This window comes from Coregonus clupeaformis, chromosome 29 (assembly GCF_020615455.1).
Source record: "Coregonus clupeaformis isolate EN_2021a chromosome 29, ASM2061545v1, whole genome shotgun sequence".
NCBI lineage: Eukaryota > Metazoa > Chordata > Actinopteri > Salmoniformes > Salmonidae > Coregonus > Coregonus clupeaformis.
This window is the reverse complement of record NC_059220.1, coordinates 8,683,640-8,699,735: the sequence shown is the minus strand read 5'-3', so window position 1 is coordinate 8,699,735 and position 16,096 is coordinate 8,683,640. Positions and strand designations below refer to the sequence as shown.

The 16,096-nt window shown below is 46.4% G+C and overlaps 1 protein-coding gene across 2 annotated transcripts in view; it reads right to left on the bottom strand.

Moving 5' to 3' along the window:
• Positions 1–16,096, bottom strand: part of LOC121544644 (nesprin-1) — a 169,297-nt gene that overhangs the window by 51,317 nt on the left and 101,884 nt on the right. The window contains exons 84-108 of one of the 2 annotated variants that reach the window (XM_041854654.2): positions 15,867–16,085; positions 15,243–15,517; positions 14,801–14,966; positions 14,352–14,507; positions 13,441–13,593; positions 13,043–13,225; positions 12,620–12,757; positions 11,776–11,961; positions 9,469–9,591; positions 9,152–9,334; positions 8,021–8,164; positions 7,623–7,802; positions 7,185–7,310; positions 5,627–5,740; positions 5,288–5,449; positions 4,865–5,059; positions 4,293–4,466; positions 3,102–3,305; positions 2,348–2,428; positions 2,162–2,212; positions 1,778–1,878; positions 1,494–1,647; positions 1,159–1,293; positions 615–770; positions 119–328 (exon numbers count right to left, since the gene is read on the bottom strand). In XM_041854654.2, the coding sequence (XP_041710588.2) occupies positions 119–328; positions 615–770; positions 1,159–1,293; positions 1,494–1,647; positions 1,778–1,878; positions 2,162–2,212; positions 2,348–2,428; positions 3,102–3,305; positions 4,293–4,466; positions 4,865–5,059; positions 5,288–5,449; positions 5,627–5,740; positions 7,185–7,310; positions 7,623–7,802; positions 8,021–8,164; positions 9,152–9,334; positions 9,469–9,591; positions 11,776–11,961; positions 12,620–12,757; positions 13,043–13,225; positions 13,441–13,593; positions 14,352–14,507; positions 14,801–14,966; positions 15,243–15,517; positions 15,867–16,085 (3,969 nt within the window). Of the gene's footprint in view, positions 1–118; positions 329–614; positions 771–1,158; positions 1,294–1,493; positions 1,648–1,777; positions 1,879–2,161; positions 2,213–2,347; positions 2,429–3,101; positions 3,306–4,292; positions 4,467–4,864; positions 5,060–5,287; positions 5,450–5,626; positions 5,741–7,184; positions 7,311–7,622; positions 7,803–8,020; positions 8,165–9,151; positions 9,335–9,468; positions 9,592–11,775; positions 11,962–12,619; positions 12,758–13,042; positions 13,226–13,440; positions 13,594–14,351; positions 14,508–14,800; positions 14,967–15,242; positions 15,518–15,866; positions 16,086–16,096 lie in introns of those variants that run through there. The other variant, XM_041854653.2, reaches the window with a different exon arrangement.

The window sequence follows — 16,096 nt, the reverse complement described above, 5'->3', positions numbered from 1 at the left end:
CACATGTACTGTAGCCTAACCTGTTAGTCTGTGGCTAAGTTCCTTCATAATAGTATAATGAATAAAGAGACAAGTACACCACACAGTATCCTAACCATGGACTATGATCCTAACCTACCTGGTAGGCAGTGAGTTCCTGCATCCTGGTCCTCATGTGTTCACAGCGTCTCCCCAGGGCAGAGTCCAGAGCCTGCAGCCTCTCTATCAGACAGTCCAGTGTGTTCTCTAACAGGGCTTGGTCCTCCGCACACAGCCCTGTAGGTTGGCCTAGGAGACCCCGACTGTGGCTCACCTCCCCAGTCACCTCACTGACATCCTTCCCTAAGGCCTGGAGGAAACAGAGACGGCAGAGTCACCAAACATGCATGGCACAAGGTGAAACACTGGAATGGAGGAAGACTTGGAAGGAGTCTATATTTGCCCCCTACCCTTTCCCCTTGGCCCAATAGGGAAGCTCCACCACTACCCTGCTTATATCTATACAGATCCTTTAGATCTGAACATCTCAAAGTGCTAGGATGATTAGGGACCGGCTGGCGGTTTCTAAAGACCATAATCACATTCTGAGATGACATGATACTGAGAGAGTAGACGGTGTGTTGCAGTGGGTCTACCTCCTGGTTTTGTAGCTGTATCTCAGCCTTCTCTGTCAGCAGCACAGGACCAGAGAAGAGGGTGTTCTCCACACCATCCACCCAGGAGGAGGTAGCTGACACGGCCTGGTGGAGATGCTGCTCCATGGGGATCATCTGGTCCTCAGAGGCCCCAGTCTTCCACAGAGATACCAGGGTTGGGGTCAATTCAATTTCAATACAGTCAGTTCAAGAAGTAAACTGAAATTCCCATTTCAATTCAGTCAATTCAGGAAGTATTGACTGAGTTGAAATGGAATTGGCCCCATCCCTGATAGATACAGTGCAAAGCTGAACTGTATATTTTCATATATAAACATAATTCAACCACAGAAAACAAGGACAACATACAATACAATAACAGTGAGGGATGTTATAGTGTTGTTATTACATTTACATAATTTAGCAGATGCTCTTATCCAGAGCGACTTACAAATTGGTGCATTCAACTTATGATAGCCAGTGGGACAACCACTTTCTATTTTATTTATTATTATTATTATATTTTATATTTTTAATAACCTACCTGACAAGACATCTCCTCCATCGTCTGGCTGAAACCATCATATAATGTCTTCAGTGAAGATGTATCCTCTGTTTTACCCATCTGTCCTTTAAACAGGGTCCCAGTGGTGGTGACTCTGGCAGTTCTGGAGTAAACCTGGAACAGAGTATGGCCACGGTCACCGCCAGACATCCCAGTACAGTACCTCAGAGGTTATGAGCTCATAATGATTTATAAAAGTACTTGCTACAGCTCAGTGGGCAAATCTGGTTGAACTAACGTAATTACAACCAGAACTGCCTTTCAACCAGTGTTTCCTGCTGGAAGTAGGTGTTGATGGACGGTGGGGTCAGTACCGGTTGCTTGTGGTCTTGTTCCAGGGTTTTCCGTAGGAGCTGGAGCTTGGTGCTCAGTTCTTTCCTCAGGCTCTCCCACCTCTGTCTCATCTGGTCCTGGGCAGCCCGGGTCTCTCGCTCCAGCAGTATCTCCGGAGAGAAGGGCTCCGTCATACTGCACACCAAAAACATATATAATATCATATAACGTAAAAACATGATACACTACAGAAGATAAGGTGTTGGAAATTCAACAGAATCTCCACGTCAGACCCTTGTGTTGCTGTTCTCTCAGATGTCCATACCTGACACTGCTGGCTGAGGCCTGCTTTATCAGGATCTCCTCTCCTCTAATGGCAACAGACTGTAACAGCTTCTTCTGTTCAGCTAGCTGCTCCTCCAGCTCCTAAACAACAACAACAACAACAACAACAACAACAACACACACGTGATTAGTCTGCTCACAGCGATGACTTCTCTTTGAATTTGTGATTGAATGAATGAATGAATGGATGAATAAATGAATGAATGAATGAATGAATGAATGAATGAATGAATGAATGAATGAATGAACGAACGAATGAATGAATGAATGAATGAATGAACAAACTAACAAACAAACAGGATCTTTCAGACACTGACATGGCATCGGTACTGTGATTATGTGTGAGAAAGAAAGACTTCCCTACCCTCTGTCTCTGGAGGCTGTCCTGGTGGTGTTGTGAGTGTGTGGTGTGGGCCTGGACCAGGCTGTCCTGGTGGTGTTGTGAGTGTGTGGTGTGGGCCTGGACCAGGCAGTCCTGGTGGTGTTGTGAGTGTGTGGTGTGGGCCTGGACCAGGCAGTCCTGGTGGTGTTGTGAGTGTGTGGTGTGGGCCTGGACCAGGCAGTCCTGCACACTGGGCCCCTGAGACAGACTGGAGTCAGACACACTCTCCTCCTGGTCCTGCAGAGAGCCCTGGAACCCGACACAGGCAGAGAGAGGGTTACTTATGGAAACGGTCGTGAGCAAAAAGACAACAGATATGGTTATTCATGTAAGGATTTGTCTGATTCATACCTTGACGACAAGACCGACCAAACATCAAGGCTGGTTAAGATTAGAAGTCATTTGATTTAGATCAAACTCTCATTATTTTAATTTGTTAACCTCAAACAAGAGAGCAAGACACATAATTCAAGCAAATTTGTTTGCAATCCAGTTCACCCAATCACATCCCTGCAAACATTAGCCACAGTGAAAGACCAGAAGGGGACAAACAGGCACCATGCCAAAGGCTCAGAGGAGAAAGAAGACATTAGAAGAGGCTCAGAACAGAGACATCACATGTACATGCTTCCTCATTGACACTTTCATCTCATGGAAAGCATCCTATGCTAGAGTGGCCTGCAGGACAAACAAAGTGAAGGCACTAGACATTAGATGGTTAGCACTTAGGATATTGACCTCATGAAGATCCTTTTAGGGATTGAAATTTGAACTATCCTAATAAAGGTATGTGTTTAGAGTTTTTGCAAAAATCCTCCATTGACATCAATACATGGTTTACTCTTAAACTTAAACACATGCATCTCATGGAGAGCACTGTAGTAGTGAGAGTTACAGGTATCCAGAAAAAAGCCTGACTCACCTGGATGTTGATGTGTTTGTCCTGCAGCATCCTCTGCAGCTCCAGCAGACTTCCCTTCAGCGTCCGCAGCTTCCTGGCCAGCTGCTCTGTGTCCTCCCTCGTGTCCATCCGCGTCTCCTGCCTTCCCTCCAGTAGCAGGCTCTCACTGCGCATGGTCAGCTCCGACAGGGCCACCACCTTCTGCTCTATCTCCTGCAGCATGTTCTGGAGCAGGAGGAAGAGAGAGGGCCAGCTCAAACATGGTGCTGCCTTCCAGGTGGACCCTTCAGTCAATCAGGCCCCCAGGCAGCCAGTTAACCAGGCCCCCAGGCCCCCAGGCAGCCAGTTAACCATGCCCCCAGGCAGCCAGTTAACCATGCCCCCAGGCAGCCAGTTAACCATGCCCCCGGGCAGCCAGTTAACCATGCCCCAGGCAGCCAGTTAACCATGCCCCCAGGCAGCCAGTTAACCATGCCCCCAGGCAACCAGTTAACCAGGCCCCCAGGCAGCCAGTTAACCATGCCCCCAGGCAGCCAGTTAACCATGCCCCCGGGCAGCCAGTTAACCAGGCCCCCGGGCAGCCAGTTAACAATGCCCCCGGGCAGCCAGTTAACCAGGCCCCCAGGCAGCCAGTTAACCATGCCCCCAGGCAGCCAGTTAACCATGCCCCCAGGCAGCCAGTTAACCATGCCCCCAGGCAGCCAGTTAACCATGCCCCCGGGCAGCCAGTTAACCAGGCCCCCAGGCAGCCAGTTAACCAGGCCCCCAGGCAGCCAGTTAACCAGGCCCCCAGGCAGCCAGTTAACCATGCCCCCAGGCAGCCAGTTAACCATGCCCCCAGGCAGCCAGTTAACCATGCCCCCAGGCAGCCAGTTAACCATGCCCCCAGGCAGCCAGTTAACCAGGCCCCCAGGCAGCCAGTTAACCATGCCCCCAGGCAGCCAGTTAACCAGGCCCCCAGGCAGCCAGTTAACCAGGCCCCCAGGCAGGCAGTTAACTGGACCCACAGGCCCAGGGTCTGTATAGACCCCTTCAGCAGCAGCAACAGGTCTCTCTAGGTACTGCCCTGCTAACTCATGTGAATCACTGAGGAACTGTTAAACAAAGGGACTCTGTTTGTGTGTGTGTGTGTGTGTGTGTGTGTGTGCATGTGTGTCTGTGCATATTTGCGTGTGTGTGTTTACCCGCCAGAAGGGGGCGCTCTGTTCTGACCTGACATTCTATGAGCTGCTCCTCCATGTCCTCGTCCTCAGCGCTGGGATGGAGGAAGGAAGTTAGGGCTTCGCGGGTGCTGAGCAGCCATTGGTCCATCTGGTCAGCTTGGTTGAGGTAGCGTTGTAAGGCCTGCTCCTGAAGCTGCTCCTCTAGACGGTCACTCACACGCTCCTGGACAGACCAGGGCAGCACAGGACAAGACATCACATGAAATATGCTAGACACAGCAAGTTGTTATGCTCACAAAGCTCTTGACTCCTCAATTTACATACTTTTAATGGCCATCTCAACTTAAACACTCAAATCTTCAAAACATTTACATTACATTACATTTTCGTCATTTAGCAGACGCTCTTATCCAGAGCGACTTCAAACCTACTGCTTGATTATCAAATGTTGTTTGTCACATGCGCTGAATACAACCTTACCGTGAATTGCAAAAATATGCTAAATAAACTAAAGGAAAAATAGTAACATAATAAAATATCAATAGAAATCTGAGGAAGTGTCAGTGCCCCCATCTGCCACAAATATAGAAGAGAGAGCAAAGGTACATGGAGCTTGACTACCTCCAGTAGCTGTCGTTTCCCTGAGGCCTTCATATGTATGGTAGCCATCCTCTCGGCCAGGACAGTGAAGGTGGACTGCATGGCTAGCTGGTCGGCCGTGTCCGAGTCCACAGCATCAGAACCCAGGTCGTCTGAGAAGCTGGTCTGCAGCTTGTCCATCTTCTCCTGCAGCCTCTGAACCTCCTCCACCATGGCCTGGTGGAGAGAATAACAGTGTTTAGTTAGGATGGGAAGGCTGTGCTGAGCACTAATCATTGATCAGGGTTGGAACCATAATATTACATTGTAGTTGACGAATACTGAAAACTCAGGGTCATGAGCACACCGAGAGGTCACAGGAATTATGCCTCAAGTGGAAATTGGTATCTTGAGCATAGCGAAATGTTATGTTTTCTGTCTCAAGCGATACTGATACTCCCTTACCTGATGGGCTTCCATATGACTATCTGAGCTCTGGTCAGCCTCCAGTGGCTTGTTGAGTTTGGCCTCGATGGCCTCCATCTTAGAGGAGATAGACTGCAGAGAACCCTGGTAGCGCTGCTGCTTCTCCAGCGCATCATACAGAGACCTCTGCTTCTCACTGATCTGGACAGGAGAAGACATAGCAGTAGCCAGACATGGGCCAAAAATAGTTGTACCTCACAGTTGATTTGTAAAAAAATTGTCCAAATAGTTGAGAAAGTCAAACATTAAATGCTGTGTTAAGCAAGTGAGGATAGGACATAGGTAGCAGCATAAGTGAGGTCTATATGAATTGCGTACCACATTCTTCAGGGTCTCCCAGGAGCGTTGAAGGTCATCCAGGTTGGCCTCAGATTCAAACGACGGGTCATATAGCTCCTGCACGGGAGCTCTGGGGAGGGCGGCTCGTGCCAGCTGAAAGAAGACAACACAAGTGAGCATAGTAAACAACACAGATAGAGGGGTTGATGTGTAAGCCTACACAGAGAGGCAGCACAGTGTTACTTGGTGTATATTGTAGAATAATAGTGAAGACATCAAACTATGAAATAATGTAGTAACCAAAAAAGTAACACATATGAAATCATGTAGTAACCAAAAAAGTGCTAAACAAATCAAAATATATTTGATATTTGATATTCTTCCAATAGCCACCCTTTGCCTTGATGACAGCTTTGCACACTCTTGGCATTCTCTCAACCTGCTTCAGTCACCTGGAATGCATTTCAATTAACAGGTGTGCCTTCTTAAAAGTTAATTTGTGGAATTTCTTTCCTTCTTAATGCGTTTGAGCCAATCAGTTGTGTTGTGACAAGGTAGGGTGGTATAGAGAAGATAGCCCTATTTGGTAAAAGACCAAGTCCATATTATGACAAGAACAACATTAGACCGGTGTAAATTTGTCCTTTGGTCTGGAGTCCAAATTTGAGATTTTTGGTTCCAACCGCCGTGTCTTTGTGAGACGCAGAGTAGGTGAACGGATGATCTCCGCATGTGTGGTTCCCACCGTGAAGCATGGAGGAGGAAGTGTGATGGTGCTTTGCTGGTGACACTGTCTGTGATTTATTTAGAATTCAAGGCACACTTAACCAGCATGGCTACCACAGCATTCTGCAGCAATACGCCATCCAATCTGGTTTGGGCTTAGTGGGACTATCATTTATTTTTCAACAGGACAATGACCCAAAACACACCTCCAGGCTGTGTAAGGGCTATTTTACCAAGAAGGAGAGTGATGGAGTGCTGCATCAGATGATCTGGCCTCCACAATCACCCGACCTTAACCCAATTGAGATGGTTTGGGATGAGTCGGACCGCAGAGTGAAGGAAAAGCAGCCAACAAGTGCTCAGCATATGTGGGAACTCCTTCAAGACTGTTGGAAAAGCATTCCAGGTGAAGCTGGTTGAGAGAATGCCAAGAGTGTGCAAAGCTGTCATCAAGGCAAAGGGTGGCTCTTTGAAGAATCTCAAATATAAAATATATTTTGATTTGTTTAACAGTTTTTTGGATACTACATGATTCCATATGTGTTATTTCATAGTTTTGATGTCTTCACTATTATTCTACAATGTAGAAAATAGTAAAGAAAAACCCTTGAATGAATAGGTGTTCTAAAACTTTCACCGGTAGTGTATGTGGGCAGGTACTTAGTGGAGAAGTACAGTAGCTATGAGTTAATCAGTGCTAATGCAATGCATTTAATTCAGGATGACAGGGTATGGAGATTCCTTTCATCCCTCATGGTCTGCAGGTAGAGTAGAGTGGAGAGAGAGAGAGAGAGAGAGAGAGAGAGAGAGAGAGAGAGAGAGAGAGAGAGAGAGAGAGAGAGAGATAGAGAGAGAGCTCAGTAGGTGATACCTGGGTGTAAGTGCTGGGAGAGGGGGAGCGACAGACAAGAGGAGAGGAGACCTCACTGCTGGTACCCTCCTCCCCAGACTCCTCGGTGACAGGGGACAGGAGGGTGTGACAGCGGCCAGCCGTCATCTGACACACCACAGGACAGTTAGAGAGGACAGACACACAAAGAGCATCCTTGTTTTAGAGAGAGTCCATCACCAACAGTTAAGATGGTTTGAGTTAGTTAATCAATCAGATAATTCATGCAGAACTCAGTAAGACTATTACATACAGTAGTTTTTCTGACAGACAGCATGCTAGCTGTGAGATTCGAGATTTGATGAAGGGTCGCAGGATTAACAGTGGAGTGATTTGTGTGAGTTAGTTAATTACCGGTAATCAGAAAATACATGCAGTAAAAAACACATCAATAGTAAAGGAGGGGAGTTGGCCAGTCACCATAAGAACAGATGGTTTGTCTGTGTCTCCATCCAGGTCCTCCTCGGTAAGCCCCGCCCCCTCCGTGTCACTCACGGTGAGCAGCATGGTGGCGTGTTTGGCCTTCACAGCCAGCATCTTACACTTTGAGTTCAGACTGGCTATCTTCTCCTGGTAACCCTTGATTTTCTGTGCCAGCTCCTGTTAGTAGCATCCCGATCACAGTCAATGGTTATGGTGACAACAGGGGAGCTAAGCATCCATATATAGGCATACACTTTTACAAAGTTGTATTTTTATTTTTACATTTGTTTTGAATACCTACCTATCAGCACCAGCACCAGGATCTAGAAATTTTCACTTCCTTTATACATGCATCATATTTTATTTTCTTCCACTGTCAATGTGGTGTACTGTACCTCATGGTGTAGGATCTGAGCCTGCAGTTCCTGGATGTTGCTGGTGGGAATGGGTCGGTCCTGGATGACCCTGTGTGCCTCCTCTATCAGCCCCTGGAGGTGCCTCACCTCCTGCTCATACTGCTCATACTGCACAACAGCCTCCTACAGGAAATCAAGGAACGTTAATACTGGTGCACAAAACTGGTGCACAATGTAGGATGTTAACTGTTCTTGGCTTGTGATTTTTTAGTGAACTATTGAATAACCAAAGTTAAATCACAGACGTGACAAATATATAGTGAGGATTCTCTGTTGCTAGGCAAGAACTTGAATGGTTCCTTTCACTGGGCTTGTGAATGTGTGAAATGGGGATCTGACCTAGAGTGGAATTGCTCGCTCTTACCTAATCCATGGCTGTCCTACCTTATCAGAGACTGAAACCAGACTGTTGCCTAATGCATATTTTCTCAAACAAAGTGCGGCGCCAGAGTTTAACAGAGTTTAGACTAGTCATGAGTAATTACAGCATGACGGGAGGGAAGAAGAGGAGTGGGTTTGTGTACGTTTGAGAGATTGAGTGTGGACCTGTCATGTCCAACAATCAATCTTCAGGTCAAGCCAGGGTGAGCCGGGGTTTAAAACTGAACATTATTGTTTTTGCATGACAAGGGTGTGATTGATTGTAAAAATATTGTTCCTAAACTGAATGACAGTCAAATTTAGCCCTATCATTGACTAAGGAAGTGGGCGGAGAGGTAGAGAGCGGGAAACTGAAGATAATGGTAGGAGAACCTAAGAGCTGGGATGTGTGTGAATGGGACTATATAGATAGAGAGCGGAGAGGAGGAGGGGAGCTACTCTGCAGACCAGCTCGGCTTTGTTGAATTGTAATAAAGTCAATCTTGATTCTACAAAAACTCTGGAAGAACTTTGATTTTAAATAAAGTATAGTGATTCTTTTCCACAACACTTGCAGGTGTGGCCAACTGGATTCGAACCCTGGTCTTCTGTGTGCCTCAAGACTGTGTTCATCCGTTGAGCTAAAACCTAGGCATTAGCTCGGGGAACTAACACAAGTCTTCAGTCACAGGCAGTCTTATTCATTTTGTGGTTTCTCATCTGTTACACAATGTGCTGCTGCCTCTCTACCTGTAGAATGTTGCACTGCTGTATTGCTACATGCTGCAGCTGGCTGGCCTCCTGCTGTAGGCCCAGTGCCGTGCGACAGATAGCCAGGCCAGGCATCACCTCCTCTGGGACACGCAGTGCGCTCTGACACAGCTGCACCGCCTGCACCTGCTGCTTGAAGTCCTCCATCTCCGACAGCAGACGCTAGGAGAACAGACAGGAGGAAACTTTACATTCTACCGTCAAGTCTTAAGTAAGTGTGAGCCATAGGTAGGAGAAGTAAGAAGAAGAAGAATCCTGTGTTATTCTCTGGTTAAGGTAGAATTTAAGTTAGCTACCTGTCTCTGGGCCAGTTGTTCTTTGAGACTCTGTCGGGCAAGTTCAGGAGAGGTCAGTGTAGCTTGGACCTGTTCCAGAGCCACTTGTAGGGCCTTCACCTCGTACTCCAGAGGCTCCATACTCTGAGGGGACGACACAGGACACACACAGTTTATTTTTGGAACCCAGAAACAAATCTTGTGAGTGCTAGCTGGCTGGCTAATCAATTCATGTTAACCGTCTGTCAATAGGACTACACCAGTGGAGGCTCCTCAGAGAAGGAAGGGGAGAACCATCCTCCTCAGTGAATTTCATAAAAATTTAAATTGTCAAAAATTTAAAAAGTTATCCTTTTTAGATAAAACTATACAAAATATATTCACATCACCAAATAATTTATTAAAACACACTGTTTTGCAATGAAGGTCTACAGTAGCCTCAACAGCACTCTGTACGGTAGCACCATGGTGTAGCCAGAGGACAGCTAGCTTCCGTCCTCCTCTGGGTACATTGACTTCAATGCGAAACCTAGGAGGCTCATGGTTCTCAACCCTTCTCCAATGAATTACACAGTAATTAGGACAAAATGTGGTGAGTAGTTGACTCAAAGAGTCAAATTAATTTCTTCCAAAATGAAGGAGAAGCAAGAGAGAGCGAGTTCAGATTTTCAGTCATTAAGGTTTCGAGGCTGACGTTTGGCAACTCAAACCTTCAGCTCCCTCCACAGATTTTCTATGGGATTAAGGTCTGGAGACTGGCTAGGCCACTCCAGGACCTTAATGTGCTTCTTCTTGAGCCACTCCTTTGTTGCTTTGGCCGTGTGTTTTGGGTCATTATCATGCTGGAATACCCATCCACGACCCATTTTCAATGCCCTGGCTGAGGGAAGGAGGTTCTCACCCAAGATTTGACGGTACATGGCCTCGTCCCTTTGATGCAGTGAAGTTGTCCTGTCCCCTTAGCAGAAAAACACCCCCAAAGCATAATGTTTCCACCTCCATGTTTGACGGTGGGGATGGTGTTCTTGGGGTCATAGGCAGCATTCCTCCTCCTCCAAACACGGCGAGTTGAGTTGATGTCAAAGAGCTCAATTTTGGTCTCATCTGACCACAACACTTTCACCCAGTTCTCCTCTGAATCATTCAGATGTTCATTGGCAAACTTCAGACGGCCCTGTATATGTGCTTTCTTGAGCAGGGGGACCTTGCGGGCGCTGCAGGATTTCAGTCCTTCACGGCGTAGTGTGTTACCAATTATTTTCTTGGTGACTATGGTCCCAGCTGCCTTGAGATCATTGACAAGATCCTCATGTATAGTTCTGGACTGATTCCTCACCGTTCTCATGATCATTGCAACTCCACGAGGTGAGATCTTGCATGGAGCCCCAGACCGAGGGAGATTGACAGTTATTTTGTGTTTCTTCCATTTGCGAATAATCGCACCAACTGTTGTCACCTTCTCACCAAGCTGCTTGGCGATGGTCTTGTAGCCCATTCCAGCCTTGTGTAGGTCTACAATCATGTCCCTGACATCCTTGAAGAGCTCTTTGGTCTTGGCCATGGTGGAGAGTTTGGAATCTGATTGATTGATTGCTTCTGTGGACAGGTGTCTTTTATTCAGGTAACAAGCAGAGATTAGGAGCACTCCCTTTAAGAGTGTGCTCCTAATCTCAGCTCATTACCTGGGAGCCAGAAATCTTTCTGATTGAGAGGGGGTCAAATACTTATTTCCCTCACTAAAATGCAAATCAATTTATAACATTTTTGACATTCGTTTTTCTGGATTCTTTTGTTGTTATTCTGTCTCTCACTGTTCAGATAAACCTACCATTAAAATTATAGACTGATCATTTTTTTGTCAGTGGGCAAACGTACAAAATCAGCAGGGGATCAAATACTTTTTTCCCCTCACTGTAAATTGTAATCTTTCATTCATATTCTAGGTTGTAGCAACCTCATGATGAGTATAGGGAAAATGTGAGTATCGTGTAGTAGCCTAAACCTATCGATGTTAAATTGAACTGGGTGAATGGAATATGAATGACAGTCATCCAATATGCTGTAATAGAAATAAGTAAAATGTCCTCCCTCATCTTAAATGGCACTGACCGCCACTGGACTACACACAGGTCAATCAATCAAATACATTTATGTTTTTATGCATAGGTGAGAATAACACTGAGATGCTAAAAGCTATTTTACACATTGTGCATAATTTTGTCAACGACCGTCTCTGAGACAGAGTCTAACAACAATGCAACAGTAAAATCCGGTGCTAGGCTAAATACTAGGCCAGTGCATACTGTATGTCTGAGTCTGAGTCAGTACCTTGGCTGCGTCCTGAAGGCTCTGCAGTCGTGTCCCGATGGTCTGCTGTAGCTCCTCGGTGTGGCGGCTCAGCTCACACACCTGCTGGGACATGTTCTCCGTCTGCAGCTCCTCAGACAGCAGATCCACCTTCTCTCCCATGGCCTGCAGGTCCCCATGGAGCTCCCGGGACTCACGCAGCACAGACTGATGATGGGATGAGGAGGAAGGACAACAATGAATGGAGGAAGAGGACACTGTCTATGAAAAAGAGTGCCTCCCGGTGATGGATGAACCCTGAGAGGTGCCGGTTAAAGAGAAAACAACCAACATCCTGGATCCCCGGTTAGAGGGATAATGATAGGAGACAGGGTAACACATATTTATTGCCACACACACACACACACAAACACCACCATACACACACACACAAACACACACAAACACACACAAACACACAAACAACACCACACACACACACACACACACACAAACACCACCATACATACACACACAAACACCACCACACACACACACACACACACAAACAAACACCACCATACACACACACAAACACCACCACACACACACACACAAACACACACAAACACCACCACACACACACAAACACCACCACACACACACAAACACCACCATACACACACACAAACACCACCACACACACACACACAAACACACAAACACACAAACACCACCACACACACACACACACACACACACCCCACCAGTATTGCTGCAGAGGGTACAGTGGAAGTGAACAGTGAGAGGGTTTAATCCAGTCTGTATTAGTATTTTCATCCAGCAGCTCTCCATCGTGTCTTTATTCATGTCCTTTTCCACCCACCTCGCCCATCCTTATCTGTTCCTGCAGATGAGAGGAGGAGTTCCAGATGATGTTGGCCCTCACCAGGCCCTTGGCTTTCTCCGACCACCTCACTATGGAGTCCAGCATCTCATTGTACTCCTCTAGATGGGTCCCGGCCTGGAGGGGAGAGATAACAAGAGAGGCAATGAGGAACCAGGGAACAGGCGGCAGGGAAATTGTGACACTGACAATGAGATGTTATGGTATTATTAGGATTTAAAAAAGTAAAATGGCCCCATGTAAAAACTCTGGGCTGGGCAACACAGTACATTGATGCCACTTCTTCAGTGTAACAACAAAAACAACAACAATAACAACAACAGTAACAGTGTAACAACAACTAGACTTCCCATGTATTTTGTGTTTTTCCTCAACCTTTTCTTGATACAATTGGTTCCAAACCTTTTTGAGCCAGATGGTCCTACACTCGGCCAGTCTGGCAGTGTGGTGATGGATGTCTCCTAACTTGACAATGGCATCACTCAGCTGTTTGGCCAAGATGGGGTTCCGTCTGCCGAACTCCTGGACCGCAGCATCCAGCTCTGACAGAGTCCGATGACAGCTCTCCAGGTCATCACAAAGACACTGAGGAGAGCAGAGGAGAGAAATTCTGAGTTAAATAAACTGACCAAGATAACAGCTCTGTATGTTCATTCACTTTTTTTATGTAGAGGGAAAACAACACATATTAAGAGCAGAAAATTGGATTTGGACTATTTGAGTTTACTTCCTGAATTTACTGAATTGACCCCAACCCTGATTAAGAGCCGTATGCGTGAGCCTCTTCAGCTTGCGCTCACCTTGGTCTCGTCTTTAGCGTGATGGACATCGGTGGCTTTGTCACTGAGTCTGGTGGAGATGGCTTTCATCTTCTCCGACACGTCATGGATCCTGGAACTGATGTCCTCCTTGATCTCTCTCGTCTTCTGGATCTCTCTCTCTTTTGATAGAACCTTGGGAAATTCAGAAGAGGAAGGAAATTAACCCTGTTATAATGTACATTAGAAAAAGATAGTTGGCACAGTGGGCTGGTTTCATGGACACAGATTAAGCCTAATCTATTTTAATGGAGATTCTCCATTGGCATGCTTTTTAGTCCATGACTATGCTTAAATTGGCCCACGGACCAATTAAAAAAATATTAATAAAAAATTAAACAAAATGTTTTTTTTTGGGGGGGAACTCAATCGGGGTCTCAACTTACTGTTGAGAGTTAGAATAATAGAATACACAAGGTGCAATTTCAAAATATGGTTGTGCATCAGCAGTCACTCAATTAGCCCATGTCAGCAAAACATTTTTAGATTGGTAAATTAGTCTAGCGGCCAGCTATCTAAACTTGTAGTAAGAATGGTTGAATTACTGACCGGGGTGGGGCCCATTGATCATAAGTTATCATATTAAAACTACAAACATTTGCCTCCACCCTATGGCAAAATGTGTAGAATTGCAGGAAATTAGCTGTAAAACGGCAACATTTTCTCTAAGCCCCATGGCAAAATGTGTAGAATTGCAGGAAATTAGCTGTAAAGTGGCAACATTTTCTCTAAGCCCCATGGCAAAACGTGTAGAATTGCAGGGGGGGGGGGGTATGGATGTGGGTACGCAGACCCACGAGCCACTGCGGCACCTCATGATGAGTTCTGTTTTTTTGTGGCCCCTACCGCCATCAAAGTTGCCCATCCCTGACCTAGATAGTCCAGTACAGTACCTGGTCCTCGATGGCCCCCAGTGCTAGGGACACCTCAGCCAGCTGCATGGAGATCTCTGAGGGCAGGATGGTGTACAGGTCCAGATACTTGCTCTGCTGCTGCTCAGCTATCTTATCCACATGCTGACGGTAGCCAATCACATCACCGTGCACCACCTGTACATTACATAAGAGAAACATGGTCATGTGCCAATACTCGAAAAACAAGCAACTCATATAACAATTATTTAATTCACGCCATAGCTAGCATTGATCCCAGCCTGACACTACGCCATAGCATACAATACTACTGGAAACAACAGTTGAGTAAATGTATTATGGAATTTTGGCAATGAACTAGTTATTTTTGTGACAGAGTCATGTATAGTCAATATAATATATTGCAAAAAATGATGTGTTAGATGGTGTTAACTCTGTCTCTAGTTCCATAGGGTTCTCCAGCCGCTTACCTCCAGCTCCTGCAGCAGAACATCTATATCTGGGGTGGGGTTGAGGAGCAGCTCCCTGGTCTCCTGGATCCAGGCTTTGACCACACTCAGATTCTTCTCCACCTCCTCTCTGTCCCTCAGCTCCATCCCAGCCTGGGTACGCTTGGTCTGCGTCTGCTGCAGCAGACTGGTGGAGGAGAGAAATAAAACCACTATTATCAGTATTCAAGACCGAAGGCGATGGAAAACTTTAGCCCTATGTTCCTCCTGGAATGAAGAGGATTAAAGTAAGTAAGACTAAGCATTCAGGTCCTTCTGATAGGCCTATTGAGTTGGTTACAACATAAACAACAGATCGTATTCTAGCCTCAAAAGCAACGTCTAGAACTGACGTTTTGAAGGCTAATCTAATTTGTGGGTGACCAACTGATCCATGCAAAAAACTATATTGATCAGTCAATACCTTTCCAGGTGGTCTTGTACTGCTCTAATCTCCTTGAGACTGGGTAGTTGGTCCTGTCCGGAGGTGGGTGATGGTGGGGGGACCTCCACGTCATGGAGCAGGCCGAGGGCGTGCTGACGCAGCAGGGTGAGGGAGGACAGCTCCCTCTCTACGTCCTGGATCAGCAGCTCATGCTGGTCCAACACAGACTGTAAGGTAGCCTTGGAGGCCTTCTCCACAACACAGTCTATAATACGGCTCTGTAGATCCTCCGCCATGCTCCTCAGCTTCACCATCTGAAATGAACGAAGACAGGCACATGTAAATGCTGTGCTGTACCTATTCAGCCTGGTTCCAGATGTGCTTATATAGCAAACGTCTATGGTAGTTGTCATACCAGACATAAGCTGTAAGCACTAACAGGTGGATCAGGCTAGGATCTGTATTGTCAGGGTATAAGGGAAACAGATACACAATACAGTATATGCTATTAGTATACTGTTTAGTTCACACTATTGTCTTCTCTACAGTTTATTTGTATAGGCTACAGAGTGAAATGGTACTATTTGAAGTTGTACTCTAAGAACTGCTTGCCGTTGTTTTGCTAACTCATCTTCTCATGTTTAATGTTTACCGCTACAGTACCTTCTCTCTGAAGGACCTCCACTCCTGGGCCGTGTCCTCCAGTACCCTCTCCTGCCCTCGTGCCACGCTGCGTAGCCGGGTCCAGCGCTGCCACACCGTGGTCATGGAGCGGCTGATGGTGGCCTTGCTGGCATCACTCCCCACCAGCTCCAGCTGTGACGTCTGCTCCTCCAGCCCTGTCAGCTTCTCCTGGAACCCATTCACCATCGACACCAGGGACTGGCAGGGAG